General features: G+C 34.6%; 1 protein-coding gene and 1 long non-coding RNA gene across 27 annotated transcripts in view; one reads left to right on the plus strand and one right to left on the minus strand.

The window, feature by feature from the left end:
- Window positions 1-19,424, minus strand: part of TRDN (triadin) — a 207,337-nt gene that overhangs the window by 113,912 nt on the left and 74,001 nt on the right. For all 21 annotated transcript variants that reach the window (XM_052677499.1, XM_052677491.1, XM_052677507.1 and 18 more), the window contains 2 exons: window positions 18,407-18,601; window positions 13,861-13,920 (listed from right to left, as the gene is read on the minus strand). In XM_052677499.1, coding sequence (XP_052533459.1) covers window positions 13,861-13,920; window positions 18,407-18,601 — 255 coding nt within the window. The remainder of the gene's footprint in view (window positions 1-13,860; window positions 13,921-18,406; window positions 18,602-19,424) is intronic.
- The window catches only part of LOC128078126 (uncharacterized), a 47,246-nt gene that overhangs the window by 10,898 nt on the left and 16,924 nt on the right, over window positions 1-19,424 (plus strand). The window contains exon 4 of one of the 6 annotated variants that reach the window (XR_008205311.1): window positions 9,249-12,286. The exons of 3 other annotated variants lie outside the window; for them this stretch is intronic. This is a non-coding gene — a long non-coding RNA (uncharacterized LOC128078126). Of the gene's footprint in view, window positions 1-5,142; window positions 7,910-9,248; window positions 12,287-19,424 lie in introns of those variants that run through there. 2 more of the 6 variants (XR_008205305.1, XR_008205309.1) reach the window with 2 other exon arrangements.

Below are 19,424 nucleotides of genomic sequence, written 5' to 3' on the forward strand. Positions count from 1 at the left end.
GTGGCTTTTTGCACTATGGAAAACTCATAAATTAAAAATGAAGAATTGGCCTCAGTATATCAGACCATTAGAATGAATGATGTTTGCTATCTTGACAAAGCAGTGGCCAGTTGGACATATATATGATGTAAATAAGAGAAAGGCAGGATATGTTTAAAGATCTCTGTAGATGATCAATCTAATTTGTGAATTACGAGAAGTCATTACACAGAATACTGCTATTATTATTGGACATACAGTTACCTCTTTGCTTTATAAATGCAGCCACACCATAACTCCGGCTTTTATAGACTGCATGTTTGTTTGCTCCTCTTTTCACATGTAGTCTTTGTTTTTCCATCATGTGATAAGCTAAACAATTTCACAAATATTTATTAGGGTTTAATTCCCCCACAGGCTTGTAGTTGCAAACACAAAAGTGTGTATAAATTTCTATGCATAATCAATCAGTTCACATAGTTGTACTACAGACACATTCATATATCCATATATGATATTGTAAATAGCAATCTGAAAATAGATACAGCTGATGAAGACTGACAAGGAATTAAATGTTTTGACTTTAAGCTCACTGGAATGCACTCACCAAGACAGAAAATGTCATGTTAAGACTATCTTCCTGTACTGCCTGAAAGGAAAAAAACATGCTGCAAAGATAATTAGGAGCTGTAAGACACTAGATACTAAAATGAATACTTCATTGATACTAAGCTACAGTCCTCAAGATCCGTGAAACTTCTCTCATCGACGTTTATTAAAACATTTGAGTTGTAATAAAGAAATTCCTTCTGACTTGGTTTATGGATATTTTAGATTTTATATTGCATGATAAGGAATAAAAGACAAACTATGATTATCTGAGAAATGATACCACTGTGGAAAGCATTTTGATGACTGTAAACTTCCCCATATCACAGAATCATAGAATGGCTTGGGCTGAAAGAGATGTTAAAGCTTTCCTTGATGCCATCTTCTAGATCAAGTTGTCCAGGGCCCCATTCAACCTGGCCGTGAGCATCTCCAGGAGTGGGGCATGCACATCTTCTCTGGGCAATTGGCTCCAGTGCCTCACCACTCTCTGAGTAAAAAAAAAAATTTAATATCTAAACTAAATCTCCCTCTTTCAGTTTAAAGACATTTCCACATGTTCTATATGCCTGGGTAAACTGTTGGTCTCCCTCTTGTTTACAAGCTCCCTTTAAGTTCTGGAAGGCTGCAATGAGATTTCCTCAAAGACTTCTCCCGACTAAACAAGCTCAACTACCTCAGCCTTTCCTCACAGAAGAAATGCTCCAGCCTTCTCATCATTTTTGTAGCCCTCCTCTGTACTTGCTCCAACAGCTCCACTGATGATTTCCTCATATCCAAGTTTTGGTTATCTGAACATCAGGAATCCTACAGGCCAACAGTACCAATGCTTTGGCAACACCTTTCAAATAGTACAGAAAAATATCTTCAAGTAAATCTTGATTTGCCCAGATGTGATATTCTTCCTTAAAGATAGTAGGGGAAAAAAAAAAAAAAAAACAAACAGGTAAGTGAACTCTGCAGAATCAGTTATTATGAAACATAGATTCAGATCAAATGTTTCGTGAAGCTCAGATGAAGAAATGGACTAGGAGAATGAGATAAGACTGCCAAATATGCTTTTAGAGGACTGAAATCTTAATGGAATCCCACTGTTCTGTCTAGGCTTCGAGTTTTGACATGTAACTTACTTGAAGTTAAAGTTGAGCCTCCCTTGTTGTTAGTCATTATTCTTCAGAAGTTAGGCTTTCACTGTTCTGAGGAAGGTTGTTGCCACTTAGCATACGTGCATGAAAAACTACGAACAAATCATTTTGCATTGTGATAGAATAGCTGAGGATCAAGAGACTGTGTAACTGTTCTGAATAATAGCAATACTCACTTTGGGGAAGGAAGAAATGCAGGCACCCTGAATAGGTAATCTTTCTGAGAAAAGAATACTTCTGCTAATGTGATGGCTTTCTGTAGACTAGTAAATTAAATAGTGCCTGGAAATATTATTGGGTTCTGGAATAAAAATACACATAGCATGCAACATTGTTTGATTGATATCTGACAATTTTGATTGGTCGGTGCCAAGTAGCACCGTCTCAAACAATTCATTGGCTCAGTTTGGGAGTTAGCAAGGGACAGGTTCCATTCTCAACAGACAGATGAAACAAAGACAGTCACTTTTACCTAGAGGAGATGTTATGAATGTGGATGATTGCAGCAGAAGGAATAAAATCCAGACAACAGTGGTAATTGAGTTTAATTTAGTTATCTAAATTAAAAGTGATAACAAAATACTGTCAAAAGGGAAAAAAAAGAGTTTAAATAGAATCTTAAGGGGCCTTCTGCAACTCAATTTTAAACAGTTATGATAGAAATAATGTGTAATAAAAGGAACCTTTCAAGGAAGTCTGTCCTGGTAGACAGTAAGTACTTCAGTTTTTCGATTGCACTCAAGTTATGGGCGCTTATAAATGGATAATAGCATGACGTGCAGTGAAAATTTTATTTTGCATGGGGTTGATATCAGCTAAGGAAGAACATTTTTACAGTATGTCTAGCAATTACTAGTGTTTTAAATTTTCGTATTCTGTATCATATTCTGGCTATTTGCCAGTCATTATTATGATGCATAAGAAAATGTTAAAACTATGTGTTCCACTTGGGTTTTAAATAGAGCAGATAGCACTGGAACTCTACTTAGTGTCTAACGTGTGCATAAAGCATTTTATTGAAAGATACTCCTCCCTCAACATAGATAACAAATCCTAGCTTATTAAAAGTAACCTAACAGCCTTGGGGGGTCAAACACCTATTATGCTAAAAGCATGGACTGATAGGTTTAACAGTAAAGGTGCAGGAAGGATGGTTGCAAACTGATAATCGCAATGCTTTTTGGAGTATAGTAAGGTCAAAGATTAAATTTCCTTTCTCAACAAGTCAACTAAATAGCAGCAGCAACTTTATAGTCTCCTGTTTTTAATATGTAGACATTTGATTTCATCCTTTAGTTTTAGTGATGCATTCCTATCTGTAATTACATGTTCACACCTATACAATATATGAGATACTTGTGCATGTATGGGCACATGTGTACATATGTATATATATATACATGCAAATCTGTGTAGGTTTTTTAATGAAGTTTCTGAAGAGAAAATGTTTGTCTTGTTCAACCTGGCTTAATAAATGAACAGGTATGAATTTCCTTTGGATCCTTTTCCCAGAGCTTGTGTGAACATCAGTTTGTACATTTTCATGTAGCTACTAAATTTGCAGATGGGAACTTGCTTGATATATTTTTCTCTTCCTGTGGTTTTGTATCTCACACTGTACAAATGCACATATGAAATATAAAATTGATACAAGCAAGAGACAGAACGGTAGAGCTGTGAGAGTGATATTCGCTGTTTTAACTTACAACCAGCTTTACTAGTTCCAACCAGAAATTTATACAATGTATCTTAGTCACACCAGAGAGCTGAGCAGTTAAATTCACTTACAACAATATATCTGTTGAGAATTCTTTTCAAGATATTTTTACACATCAAGGTTCCAAAATCCCTCTTTCACTCAATATGTGTCTTGTGAAAACTGCTGAAATTTTTTTTGTTCAAAACATTAAAGTCTGTAAGAATAAAGTTTTAACTTTTTTTCCCCCACTACACATTAAATCACATGTTCTGACATTAAAAGGAGGTAATTGAATAGAAACATCAGATTTATAGTGTTCTGGCATCTCCACTTCATTATGGCACCAGTAATCGCACCGTACTTCAGCTGTACATTGTGTAGCAAATTATAGTCAGCGTGGCCAAGAGTTAATGAGTGGGAAGTTTATTAATATCATTTCATGTGGGTTTGCTTCTGTACTATGTCATCATCACATGATACTGAGCTCCCTCAGCTGTCCCTACTTCCTCCTGCTACTTATCATCTGCATTTTAGTGTGTTAAGATAATCCTACAAGTTATGTTTAGAAATATTTAAAGCCAAATCTCAAGAAACTGAGTTCATGGGAAGTGAAAACGAGTTATTCTATGAAAATAATAGGCTGCTATTGTTGCACACTGGAATGCTAAAAGACTGTACAAGCAGATTATAAAATGAAGAGTCATATCCAGCTTTTCCCTCTCCTTAAATAGCCTTTAATAAATTGGTATCATGTCCAGCAATCCCCAGTATAATTAACATGAATGTATAGAGTTCGTACAGATTAATACTTTTTGCAATATGAAGTATTGACTTCATATAATTAAAATGGATAAAAGAAAACAGTGCAATTAAATATTTTCTGCTAACAAACAGAATGGAAGGGACTGATAAGCTGTTATGGGGAAAGGCAATATGCTGACTATGTCAAGGAATCGCTGCTCAGTAATTTGCAAATTATTTGTATTTGGTTTATCTATACATACTGTCATTCCAACTGTCATTAGTCCAAATATACTCAGTTCTAAACTCAGGAAAGCTAACTGGACATTACTTCAGGACTGCAAAAACTTTATATTGTTTTAAAAAAAAAATGCATGTGCCAAGTCTTGTTAAACAATGACAGCATGATATTAGCCAAATCAAATTACAAATCTCTCACTATGATCTTGTACAAATCTCTCACTATTCTCACACAAAATCTCACACAAATGCCTCACTATAATCAGATATATTTGCTAATAATGCATTACTATAGAAATCACTGGAAATCCAATGGAATCCAAATAGATGTGAGCACAAACCAAGAAGTTTTCAACCTCTCTTCTTTTCCAGAATGAAAGCAATAAAAGGTTGAGTTACCTGACCATCACCAAACAGAGTGAATCTATAAACATTTTGCAGTTAGGGAGGAAAGAGCTGAGAAATTCTATTAGAATAAATATCAGGATTAGGGCACAGTTTTGCAGAGGTGTTTCTCCTGTTTCTCACTTCTACTGAAATCAATGAAAGAAAAGTATTAGGTAGGCACTAAGTTTGTAATGCCTTTCAAGGTTAGACTCTTTGTTATTAATAAAGTATCGTTTTGATAATACAGAATTTTTGAAATTTGAGTCTAAAATTTATATCCCTTAAAATATGTGATGGTGTTAAGTTTAATGTAACGCTTGTCATCAAATGTTGTTTCTACAGCACAGCAGTATACTTGGCTTGATGTATTTCAGGATGAAACAATTTCCAGTGAAGCTTCTTCCTTTCTATAAATAATGGGAAGGATGGTGGGATACTCTGGAACAGGCAGACTCTAACTGGAAATAATCATATCTTTATCCAAACTCATTTTGCTTAAGTTTGATTCTTCTGCTCCCTTTTCTTTTTGCCAGGAAAGATTTTGTTTTTTGTAGGTGGCTGTATTAAGATAAACAGTCCTGAGACCTACTTTCAGGAATTCCAGTCCTTGTGCTGCAGGTCTTTATGCTGATTTTTGGGAAACTGACTTGACTTACCATACCATATTTTATTTATTTATTTATTTATTTTTGTGACAAGGATATTTAAGCTTCTTTTGTTTGGCGCATTCAGAAAATGAATGCTCTCTATGTACTTCCAAAAAATTATTTCTCATCATATTTTTTTCCTTTCCCTTTCTGTCATTTCTAAAATGCTATTGTCTTTTCTTCAACTTTTCATACTTTTTGGAGTAGCATTGCTGATTTCTTGGCTGAGCCAGCAGCTGCTCCCATTTATGCCATTTGAGATCTTATATGAAAACATGTCATTTTATATCTTTATTTGAACAAAATTGTTGCTTGAGTATTTTTAGAATACTTCTTGAATGTTTGCAGGCTCTTTTTCAACCAGCTTTAGACTTTTAGAAGTTAACTTTTAGGCAGTTAAATCTAGATAAGTCACCCGAGGGATCCATTTATAGTCAACGGAGAGAAATTGGTACCTTCAAAGGGTGATTCATCTTTTCTATCTTAGGCATCTCTTTTAGGATTAAATTGTTCTCTAGAGGCCTCCATTTCATACCATTGGCTATAAAGACATCTAAAGGTTAGAGTTTGGCAATTAACTTTTCGATATGTATGTGAGGAGCAATGAATTACAAACATTTCATTTTGCAGTTGTACTTAAGTATGATGCTATATGCCACCAAAATATTTCAGGACTAAAATTATGAGCCATGCATGTTCCCCCCCCAAACCCGAATAACTGCAGCCAAGTAATGTAATGCTTTCCCACCACCTGGGAATTCTATAAATGAAGATCATATGGCATGAAAGGATTCTGTTGTCAAGCCTACAAAAAAAAATATTAAAATATTACTGATATTTGATGTTTTTTGTGTGCATTGAATGTCTTTTGAACTCTGTGTGCTATTTACTCTGTCAACTCTGTCACATAACCATGTATTGAATGACAAAGTGAAAAAGGAAGGGAAGGAAACTTCCATCTTTGCTAGAAGAATAATCTGTCAAGATAAAGTTTGAACCCTACTAACTGAAGTTTGTCAGAGGTATTTGCCACTGACTTTAGTAACAGACTTTGGTACCAACCTTGCTTGTAATGTTATCTCAGATCTCTTGATGAAAATCATTAATAATTCCTACAAATAGCTAGTTTTATGGGTTACAAATACAGATACTGTCACCAAAACCTACAATATAAATAACCATTAGGTTATTTTCAATATACTGATTTTTAAAAGCTACTCAACAGAGGACTGAATACAAGCCCCTTTCTTTCAGTTGTGCTTTTTTCCCACATTTGAAGTCATTAAACATCTAAAAACCGAATACATATGCTCTTATATGCTGATACTTGTTTTTTTTAGAAAAAAAAATTTGTTTCTTTTATCTTTGCTTGCTTTCTGAGTAACTTAGTTTCAAAACTAAAGTGTCTTTTGATTTTAGATTTTTTAGATACTATTAGAGAATTTTTTGAAATGACCTTTGATTTATAATTTTATGAATGAACTATATGAAATATCTGTATGTAATAAGAGAAGATTGCCCCAATTTGCCCAGTTTGCCCAGAGACGTGGTGTATGCCTTGTCCCTGGAGACTTTCAAGGTGAGGCTGGATCAGGCCCTGATCAATCTGATCTATCTGTTGTGCCCCTGTTCATTGCAGGGGAGTTGGACTAGACAACCTTTAAAGGCCCTTTCCAACTCTAAGGCTTATAAGATTCTATGATTCTAAGAATAATAATAAAAATGCAGTAATACTGAAGCAATAATTTGTTAATATAATCTTTCATATTCAATTGATTTATTTCCATTAAAATCAAGAATTTAGCCTCACACCATCAAAGGCTTTGGCTTTATATTATATCACAGAGCTGATTCCATGGAGTGCTATTAAAAAAAGGAACTATTAAAAAAAGGAATCAATTCCTCTCTATAGAATCAGAATGCCAAGCATTCCCTGGATAGCTGCTTCTGAGACAGTGAAAGTCATTTGAAATTTTTTTTGGCAAAGTTACAGTAAAATGCCATAAGAGTGTTGACAGATGCAGCTTGGTGTGCCAGCATCTGGCTCTGATTCACAGTGGGATGATATAAACAGGCAGTAACAGATAGCTGTTTTGCCACTGTGGGACAGTGTCAGGATTGTGTGCTGATAACGTCTCTATTAGAAGATCAATGTCATTTCAGAGTTTACTTAAATAGACACATCTACTGGGGTGAGAAGGGAGTCACAGAGAACAACAAGATTGAAATGACACCAGTAGACGTTTTCTCATAGCTTTGTACAACAAAATTGAAATGTAAATCCAGCAATATTTAGACACTAAATGACAGCTAAAACTATTGCAAGAATTTATCATTAATAAATTAGTTAGACATTTTCCAACAATTAATACATAATTTCAGTTTATTACTTCTTTGTTTTCAGACTGTATTCAGAACCCTCCGAGGAGATCACTAGTGTAATAAATACTTCTATCACTGAATCATCTCCATTTATGTCAGCTGCAGAAACAAATGTACTGACAAGTTTCATCATAGGAACCTTTTTTTTCCATAAACAACTATGGATAAGCAACTGCCAGCTCTAAACATCAATCTAAATAAGTCTCCATAAATTTGGGGGTACAGCTCTACCTTCAGATGGAGAAAGTTGTCACATATCTTCCCTGTTTAAAAAGAAAAACTGAACCATTTTCACAGCTTTCGAACTCTTCCTTTAGCATTTCACTAACGTAAATGTCTGTGTTGCTTATTTTGGACTCTAGAGAAGAGGACTACTGAATAGGGTACAACAGAAAACATATATTTCCCTCTGCCAAATAATAGTAATAATAATAATAACAATAGTTATATATGTGGATTGTCTATCCAGTGTTCTCTGGCAAATTTGAAAGAGTGTAACTCTGCCAGTATTTTCTCTTGCTGAATTCTTCTGAACAAGAAGCAAATATCCTCTTATTCTCTTATTGAATATGATTGTTTTTCCTGCATCAATATACAATGAGAGGAACTCCACTTGTAACAAAGTTAACCCCATATATATCTGATGTAATAGTGTGAAAAGTTAAACAGTGCCATTGGCATATCCACAACAGATCCTAGTCTTCAATCAGGTAAGAGTGACACTTAAAAATAGTTCAATGTTTTAAAGAGAGAACAGAAGAGGGCAAGTATTTAACTCCAGAGCTGTAGCTTCCCCACAGAGAATGTAGTTCTTTTTACATTCAAAATTAGTTAATCAATACTCTCAGATCTTGCACAGCATTTTTTTCCCATGATCTTAAAATACTAATGTGCACTTACATCCATATCTCCATAAATCATATTAGATATTAAATAGCAAGTATCACACTGGCACTGTCTTGTACTTCTCTTACCACATTCATGTAATAGAAATAATCCCTGCTCTACAACTGAATACCTTTTGACAATGGAAAAAAGGAGACAAGTATCGTAGACACAGAAGCCATTGAATCTGTCACTTCTTTCAGAAATTAAGCTAACTCTAGGATTCCTTTCAGAATCTGGTCACAACTTACCTGAATTTGTTATCTGTATTTTATATATGTGTATATATATATACAAACATACACACACATATATACATACATATATATATACATATACATACATACATACATACATACATACATATATATGCATATATATATACTCCTTATTAACATATTGCACTTCGAGTGAGACTTGGATTAATTTTTAATGAGAAAGTGGGATGACTTTTCCATTATAAGATACACCCTTGCAGTACACATATGCCAGAAATCTTAATGAAATTCTCCTTTGCAAATGTTATGCCAACAGCACAAGATTAGCAGGACTGTCTACTTTGGCCTCTGGAAATACACAATGAACATATGAGGGTAGACTGATGAAATGAAGTGTTATGGTCACATTCCTTTGCAGTACAGCTGTTTTTGGAGATGGTCATTTGGTGATATAAGCTTCATAAGGTAGCTGAATACTTTAGTGCAAAGATTTTAAATATGCTAAACTGTCAATAATGTGATATATGTGCTTCCTGAATTATTACAATCATTGTCAATGAGTCAACTTTAAAGATCATCCACTAGTGAGGACAAGGTATTGTTCAGTGCAAGTTTTTTAACCAAAACTGGAACACTGTAAAATGAATTCAGTAAAGTAAAGGAAAACTAATCCATCAGGTATCAAAACGGGGCTATAAGAAGGGGACAGAATCTTTAGCAGAGCCTGCTGTGATAGGAGAAAGTAAAGTAGTTTCAAGGTAAAAGAGGAGAGACTGGATATAAAGTTTTTTATGCTAAGGTGATGAGACACTGGAACAGGTTGCCCAGACAGGTAGTAGATACCCCATGCTTGAAGACATTCAAGGTCAGGCTGAATGGGGCTCTGAGCAACCTGATCTAGTGGTAGGTGTCCCTGTTCATTGCAGAAGAGATGGACTAGATGATCTTTAAAGGTCTCATCCAACTGAACTCTAACTCAAATGATTCTATGATTCTAAAACTAACTATAATAAACTTCCAAGTAATTGAAACAAGAACAAAAGCTAAACAGAAATATTTGGTATATCTTCAGGAAACAAGGGTGCTAAATTAGAATCAAATAACCAAAAGATGCTTATCACTTAACTCAGCAGTATGCACCATGCACAACCACATGCTGAGGCAGGCATGCAAAAAAAAAGGTCACAAAAATAATTGCTTCTTTAGATACTTGCAAAGAAAATAAGTTTCTTGGAACAACATAATCTGTCAGAGTAATGCAGAAAATGTCATTTATACTATTATGGATGAAGCATGTGATAAAATTACAGGGAAAACAATGGAGTAGAATATTGTGGAAGGTGAATATTTTCTTCACCAGTGGATCCAGTTAGAGAAGTGTACTCCAAACAAAAGTAGTGTCCAGACACTGTCACTGAAATACCATCTGTGTCAGTGAAAATTTCAAACTCTCAAAAGGCAAGGAAATAGTTATAAAAATAAAATTAGAGGTTTGTGCTAAAATATAATCTTCTCTCCTACCAATAACATGGAAATATGAATATGAACACCAGAAATATCCCTCAGAACAAAGTTCAAGTATACTAAATAAATTATCAAATATCTGTGGATTACTTTATCCATGAAACTGGACAAAAGAAATTCAGTAGCATTTTACATCAGAAAGGGTATCTTGGGCTTCAGAGTCAGTGAAAGAATAGAGGTGACAGTCAGAATGAATATGTCACAACATCTATTTAAAAACAAGTCTCTCCCTGTAGGTCTTAAAGCTTTATAAATGAAACTTAAAATCCTGATAGAAATTCAAATTCATTCATAGGAATTAAAAAAGAATAAAAAGCAATTTGGATAAAGGATTTTGTTAATGCTCAGACAATACTGTCCATACTTGGCTGCATAACACTTATCCACTGATAAATAAGATCAGAAAGTCTGTCCTGTGGTGGAAAAATTGTTTAACAGTACTTCTGGAATGTTGGCACATATGCAGGCTAGATAGAAAATAAAAAATATTCTCAAGCTCTGTACTTTGTCAGATAAAACTAGAAAGTTGATTTTTATCCTATATGTAGTAGAGTTCAAGACTGTGATATATTCTTTTCTCAGACTGGGCCATTTTTGCAGTCAAGATACTAAAATATTGGACTTCTGATCTAGAAAATCCTATCCATGCCAATGGCTAAAACTCCACTGATAGCTATTGTAAAGTTACGAGGACCTCGGATACTCTCTTTTACACTATGTAAAACAGAAATCTTGGAAGATAATTTATATTGATATAATTATTAGGAATTAAAGGCGGATTTGTATGAAACTACTCAATGTTGGGGACAAATACTGATCAGAGAAACAAGAAAGTGATTGTAGATGCTTCATGAAGAAACTTAGCAAGAATTCCTCTTTCTACAGTGTCTTATAGATCCATTGTGTACAGTGGAATAACTGAATGAATATTTCATTCGTTTTTTAGAGCGACATCAACAGTAACAATGTAAAACATTGCGTAAATGAATAAAAAATCAGTCTTACTTTTTAAAAGCAAAGCAAGAGCATTAACTCATCTCCAATATGTTGTTCAAGTGACTACAAAAATATATTAACTGATATATTTTGAAAAGTGTATGTAATTCAGGAAATGCATGCCTGTGGGTGTAGCTTTTAATTATATGATCAATATAAAATGCCAAGTTAAGTATCTACTTTAAAATCGAGTATATATTTATATAAACCTAAAATTATTCTATATTGCCAATAAGTAATATGATTTTTTTTCATTAATTGCTATAATTGAAATAGTCCATATATTGTGTCTAAAGAATATAATGAATGGGAAACAGATCTTAAACTCGGAAATAGAATTTCATGTTTGGTATAAACATTGAATATATTTTACAAAATAGCCACTACATTTATGTGAAGAAGTTTTCCTTTTTTTTTTTTTGTTCTCTTTCACAAATAGCACAGAACTAAGCATACTGGGCCTTTGCTTCTCAGAAATGTGGTCTGAATTTTTCAACACTGTTTCTCACAGAGTGTGAATTGACTAAATCTGGTTATGAAGGCAATACTTTTTTTTAACTTTCACAAATATAAGTCATGCTTTTCCACAACAATCGTTCACAACATTTCACTTTTCATATAACAAATGATTTGTAAATCAAAAAGCATCTGTTTCACAGTGGAGTCACTGCTAGACTTTTGGAGATCTAAAGTTGAGGAGCTACTCTCTTCTTAGAAATCAAATGATATAAGCATCTCTATAATTTGTTTTTGCTTTCTGGGGACTTGAACTGTTTCTCTTTTTGTTTACCTGTAATGGCAACTGAACACCCAATAACAACAGAATATTTATTATTCTATGTTTGCTCTGTGATTTCTCAACACAGCTCTGTCATAGCATAGTGAAGTAGCACACAGCAAATACTGGGAAGAAAGAGTAGCCAGTTGTGTATTTTATCTTCTGAAATTCAACTCACTACAGGCATCCCTGTCTGTCTCCACTTCCCTTCATGGTCATTCCAGTTTTCTTCTGACTGGAAAGATAAAAACTGGAGAGCAATCTTCCCCAAAATGCCCTTCTCACAGCAGGTCTGCTCTGCCTCAGTAGAGTGCCAAATAGCCCAGGAAGCTGCCTGGAGAAACAGCTCTGACACTTGTCAAAGCTGCTTTCAGACATCAAGAGAACTCCAAGAGAAAAAACTTGAAGAGCTCCACAGATCTCTTCACCTTGTATATTATTAATGATACAGCTGCACAAAGCCAGAGATTAGGTGAATCACATCTGGTACAGGATGTTATTTTGTAAATTAAAGCAAAACTGAAGGTCTCAGGAAGGTTTTTTAATATTTCTCACAATCTGAGGCTAGATGATCAGTCCATCTATTCATAACTAACTGTCTTTAAAAAACCCAGAGGTGATATATTTTTCTCTCTTTTAATGCAACCATGACTCTCTCCTTGTCATTCTTCGAGAAAAGGCCAAACCAATATTCTCCCTTTAAAATACCCAGGTTATTCATTTTCTGTCCACAAATAACTGTGTCCTCCCTCTCCCCATTTTGAGAGCATGTATACATCCTTAGGGTATCCTAGCTTTAACTGCACCAGAACGTACCAAGAGAAGAGCAAAGGTACAAAGTAGAGATAAGGAAACACAGACTTTTCAGATGAGTACCAGTGGAGATCTTCTTGTTCAAATAATGACAAAACAAAGCTTGTAATGCTTATGATGTATCTTCGTATTTCATCCCTGATTTTATAAATATCATTGCTTTTCATTTCTAGGATTATGTTGTTCTATCTTATTCTGTTGTGTTGGATGATTTCCATTATGATTTCAGAAGGAAGTGTGACAAATAAAGTCTGGGCAAACTGAATTGATCTAACATGATAAAACAGTACTCAGTCATGGTCAGTTGCTTTAGCTACATATCTGCCTAAGATCTTTGTGTATTAGAACAGATAAGCATGGAGATGTGGAAAGGGGGAAGATAAAGCACAGAGGTGATTGCTCAGCTAAGATATTTGATATACTAAGAGCAACAATAATTCACTTCTAGAAGCATTTTGGGGTTAAGGTTTACTATTTGCAGGGATAAAAAAAGCAATGAGCTATTAACAATAAGTTCCTTTCTCTTGCATTTCAGACACACGCACACAAAAAAGCATGGAATATTTTAGCAATTTCTACAGGCTTCATTTGACTCTACTTTTAACATAACCTTATTTTTAATTCATGCATAGTAGACAGAAAATTAAAAGCTTTAATAAGACAGCCATTAGATCTTATGCTTTATTAAAACTATTCGCACAATTTTTTGCACTTGTGAAATCTTTCAACAACACAAATCACACTTCCAATGCATAAAGAAGCAGAAATTCTCAGGAAAACAGAAGAATATTAGGAGTTCAATGATGTAGGAAAGTACCTGGATAAAAATCCCTGTGCGCAAACATGTCAATCACATAGCGACAGAACGCATATTGATCTAACAGATGAAAGAGGAAAAAAGAGTAATGAAGAAAGCAAATTAAACTGTTGTTTCTACTTAATGATGAAGATATAGTTTGGCAATGTAAAGACTCACTTGGGGGATATTTTTGCATATTCTTACTTATTTTGGTTTTTTTTCCCCCCTGGACTTGACTTCTAGACATTTTCAGAAAGAGTCAATTTATTGTACAGATATAACTGTGAGCCACCCAGTCAAGTACTTAAGAGCTACCTCAGAGTCACTACCTCTTCTTTCTGGCCTGCAATGTGTGGACCAGTTCAGCAATGTACTATCTTGCTCCCCACAGAGGCACAATCCAAACTACTATATGGTCCAAAGAATATTTCATATCCCTGCAAATCCATTTTATATTGTCTCAATAAGACAATAGCAAAATTCAATAAACTTTTATATCACAGTATTTTGTTAATACTGCGTTAACAGTATAATCAATATGTAAGCTTATTGAATGAGAATATAAAAAGAACTCTGTGTACTTACACTTCTGCAGCAATGACATTTTCAACTGAATTTTATCATTTCGCTACATAATTATTTTCCAAAATCTTTACATATATCTTTACATAGACATATATAATGCATATAATAAATTTGGTTATAAATAGTAAAACTTTGCTATTCAGCTTCTTTATCTACATGAAACTCAGAATTCAGAAATGTTGATTGTCTACTGATTTCTTTTATATATAATCAGAGAGGTAGACTTCAATCAAAATTGCTAAGATTAAGAATCTTTATATAACTGAGTGCAAATGAATTACAATATTTTTGCTGAACTCTCCAGTTGGCTGGAAAAATATGTTGTCCCACTTGACTACAAGGGACACTGTCTTCCAGCGTTAATGATGATGATGAAATGCCAGCTTTGGTTAGCTGTGTTAGTTTACAACAGCTTTTGAATAAAGGGGCTGAGCAAATTAATCTGTCTGTCCTATACAGTTACCACATACTTCCAAGGTAAGGTTACATAAGCTACATTCTCCATCTCCAGTTGCATCCCATTCCTGCACACCTGTAAGGCCACTCTTTCTCTTTGCCATCTTCAAAACAGTATTATACGGACTTTGAAATGCTTCAAATGTAAAAAAATAATAATGATAAAAAAGAAAATATAAAATCATAATGTAAAATTTTATTATTTACTTTCTTACAGAGTTCACTAGAGCATCAACAGTAGTTAAACCAATTGTTTCTATAGTCCATTAGAGCCCATGCAGCTGTTTCCTATTACTAAATTGCCAGGACTTCTAGTTAGAATTGAAGGACTTGGGCCAAACTTGCCAGAACATACACAAGTCCATGAGTGCTTTTAAACTTTTAATGATTATCCATAATAGTTTCTGATTTTGAATTTAGGAATTCAAATTTACCATTTTTATCAGCTCCAGTCTTGGATTCCGTCCTTAAGGAATCTGAACATTTTGGCTGCAATATCTGTACTAAGCCTATGTGCTAATTTTCTGTCATGGAGAGGGGGTTGGTTAGAGAGGAAAGTAGTAGCAGGAAAAAGTATTCTCAGTAAGCCCCTCTGAAGTCAGCTTACTGACTTCAACATGCTTGGAAATAGGACCTCAGTGAGTTAGTCAATCAGCTTATGTCTGTATGATAAAAATGACCACAGTTAATTGTTTAGCCCTGAGAGAAAATGGCAGGGCACAGCTCATGCCCAGAAACCTGAATTTTCCTTACCCCCATTTTGCTGGGAGGCTGTCTGTCTTTATCCATGCTGCCAATTTGGAAGAGCCTCTGGATTATTTCCAGGCGTTGTATAAGAGACTGCTAAAAGGCAATGAGACTAAACTGTCAGGGCACATAAGCTGTATGGACTGTCACAGGACAGAGCACAAGCTTGTGCTGAATCTATTTAAGTTATGATACAGGCATAGCCTGGGGGACTTAGCAGTTCACACAGTTCCCTTGATACTAAAATAATATGTTTTTTAATGATAGTAATACAAACAAGGATCAAAATAGACATTTTTTTTTCTGTGATAAATATAAAAGAATTATTTTTCTGAATAAACATAAAATAGTAATAATAGTTTTAACCACACCTGGAAAGAAAGACTTTGTAATAATCTTCTTTTAGTAACTCAACTCCTGAAAAATGGGACTTGTAAAGAAAACTGAAGGCAAAATTCTAAACTGAACAACACAAATAGTATTTCTAGTATATATGAAATAATAAGGTGCACAGTAACATTCTATTAAAGTTCAATTCTGCCAACTGGCAAAGACTGAAACATTGGGAATTTTAAATGAGTACGATTCTCCAAACAACACTTCATGGCTAAAAATTAATTTCAATTTAAACTCTCCTGCTCAAATGAGAATTTCACGATAGTTTTAAACTTGTAAGTCTATCGTGGTGATACAGATTTTCACCTGATGATTGAAAGTTCATCTCAATGTTTGGAGCTAAATTCTTATTAATAAAAACAGTCACGGGTATTCCTTTGTCACTTGACCTCATCAGATTTACCTGGGAAACAGACTATCTTTTCTAATTTTAATTTCATTGAGGACTGATATAACAGTGGGAGCGTCATAACAACTCCTATTTATGTTTACTGCAATTCTTTTTACAGTCTTCAGGAAATGCTGGCTAAACCACTCCCTCGAACAAGGAAAAGTAAGGATTGCAAGATCAGGGAACACTGGTTAAAGCATTTTAAATTAAAAATTATGATCATCATGGGCCACAGTGAGTCTGAAATGTAGATCTGAATTTTCTGAGAGTATCTGGTTGGATAGCGGCAGTTTGCGGGTGAAAGGAACAGAAGTGAAAGAGGCAGCATTCACTGAATGTATGTGACTCTATCTCCAGTAATGAGGACATTTTAAGAGACTCCTTTCTTTCTATGCTCCAGCTGTTCATTTCCACTTCCACCTGCTGTGGTTCAGTGCACAGTCCCTGGGGTCACAATCTAAAGCAGACTTACAAAGTGATATCTTAATCTTTGATGTTAAAACTGATCATTTTCCTAATTTTTATCAGTTAAAAGAAAAAAAAAACAAACAAACCACACCCCTCCTCTATCTATTTCACCTCCATCTATTTCTCTCTTTGATCCCGACTCACTTTAAACACGTTTTCTATCAAGGGAATAAAGTACCTCATCTGCACAACTGTTGCTTTTTGAGAGCTTTAACCTGAACAGTATAAAGTGAATTCCACTGTTTACCAAAACTTTGTCATAGCAAACAAAAACTAAAAGAGGTTTGCACATCCCAATGGCAATTCAACAGTTTGCTGGACTTTTCCATTCATCTGAACGTTATGAATGATGCTGCTTTGATTTTATACCTCAAGGGCTGCAGTATTTCAAGTGAAAACCGGAATTAACTAAAATACATTTATTTGTATAAATTGTATAAAATAATGCTCTCTCAGTATACTACACATGTCAGAAAGGGGCTTTGTCTCAAAAACTCCCCTTTCAGATTTCTAGAAATACATAATTTAAACAACCCCTACGGCGTCCAGAACTTATGAGTATGACGTTCTTGGAGGGTTTGCCCCTTTAGATTCAGACATTCAGATAGGGATAGCTGTGTAGCAATAGCTGTTTTGATGCTCAGCCACAATAATTTATTTGTGGTTATCAGTTGAAATGATCAGATAGGTGTGCTGTGCAATGCAGAGCTAACTGTATTAATGTCAGAATAGTCCTGTGGCTGCTGTGGCAGTTCTTACAGAAAGTCAGCTTCTACTTCATGCATACAAAGTTGAATCTAATTCACTAGAATAGTTAGAGGTTTATCGAGGGACAGAGCATTCATAATGACTTGGGAGTGCAACATCTGAGGCTGACTGAGAAAGAGGAGCATATAACTAACAGCTGCATTTTGTGTTGATGCATGTTGATTCCTTATTTTATAATTTGATTTCTTCCTTTCATCAAGGAAATGGCATTTCTTTCCTTTTTAGGAGAAATTTGGAATGCAATCATATCAAATAACATCAGGCAGGCATATAATTATGTCATACAGTACATGGCAATGTCTCACATACTCTGATGCAATACAAATGATTACACATTCTTTCATTTGCTGCTACTTTTATAATTGTTAATGAGGACATGGAGATAGAGAAAATAAACAGAATTTGCAACAGATTTTTGGGCAGTTGGTATTTTCCAAAGTAAATTTTGTAAAAAAAATAACATTCTACTGAGCAAATCCATGAAGACTCCAGCCTACTGGGGACATTGGTCCTTGGTAAAGGAGGATTCAAACTAAAAATGAATCTTTAGCCATGAAAAAACAGTTATTTGCATTAAACTTATTTTATTCTTGATAGTTTCCATCTAACAACCTGAGATTCAGCTGGAATTTGTTTTGCTCTTTTCTTTTTCATGGGTGGATTTTGGTCCTTGCCAGTTCTAACTTCCTTCTTTCTCCTTTATTTCTACTACTTTTTTAAGATCTTCGTCTGTTTCCTCCTCATACTGTTTACCTTTCTTTTCCGATTTAGTAAGAGGCTGAAGAGCTTTCTCCTCCTTGAATTTCGGTTTGGCCTTTATTAACCCAACTTCTGTTGTTTTAGTCTCTGTCTGCTTGATCTTCTCGGTCGTCTTTGCTTCTCCTTTTCCATCCTTCACTTCCTTTTTAACTTTTGTTTCCACTTTGGTGTGCTTTACTTTCTTCTCCTCTGCAAGTAATCAAGTCAAAATTTCAGTGTCATTCTTTTCCCCAAAAATAATAATAACATTTTATCTTGTGTTGTGTGGTTATTAATGAATATTTTTCATCAACATATTGTTTAGATCTGATGAAAACTATAATTCCTCAAAGCCAAACTTGTTTAGACAGAAATACTATATGTGAACATTTTTTTGTTTTTATGGTTTTTTTTTTTTTTTTTTTTTTTTTTTTTTTTTTTTTTTTTTAAATGGCTATTGTAGCTTTTTTGGATAGGTTTAGGTTTCTGATCAAGAAGTCTTGTGTTTTTGAGTCTTTCTTTGACCACATTCCCACATTTGTTCTGAGACAGGACTATTCATAATGTGCCCAGCAGCAGAGTGAAGGGGTTTCCAAATATCTTACATACCTTACAGTGGTCTTTCAGTATATAAGGAAGGAGAGTGACACTTGGGCAGATAGTGATAGGTCAAAAGTGAATGGTTTTAAACTAACAGAGGAGAGGCTTAGGTTATATGTTAGAAGGAAGTTGTTTATTCATAGAGTCATGTGGAACTGGCACAGCTTGTCCAGAGAAGCTGTAGGTGCACCATTCCTGGAGATGTTCAAGACCAGGTTGGATGGGGCCCTGGGCAGACTGATATAGTGGGTGGCAACCTTGCCCATCACAAGAGATTTGAAACTAGAAACTACCAATCAAACACTCCTTGATTCTTTGGATTTCAGTCATTGAAATTTCAACAGGTTCAAATGGTTTATGCATAAAACTAACCTCTGTTTCCTCTTAAGAAGTTTTAATTCATTCAAATTTTAGTGTAACGTAGATGATTTTT

Source organism: Tympanuchus pallidicinctus, unplaced genomic scaffold, assembly GCF_026119805.1.
Source record: "Tympanuchus pallidicinctus isolate F22 unplaced genomic scaffold, pur_lepc_1.0 scaffold1, whole genome shotgun sequence".
Taxonomy (NCBI): domain Eukaryota; kingdom Metazoa; phylum Chordata; class Aves; order Galliformes; family Phasianidae; genus Tympanuchus; species Tympanuchus pallidicinctus.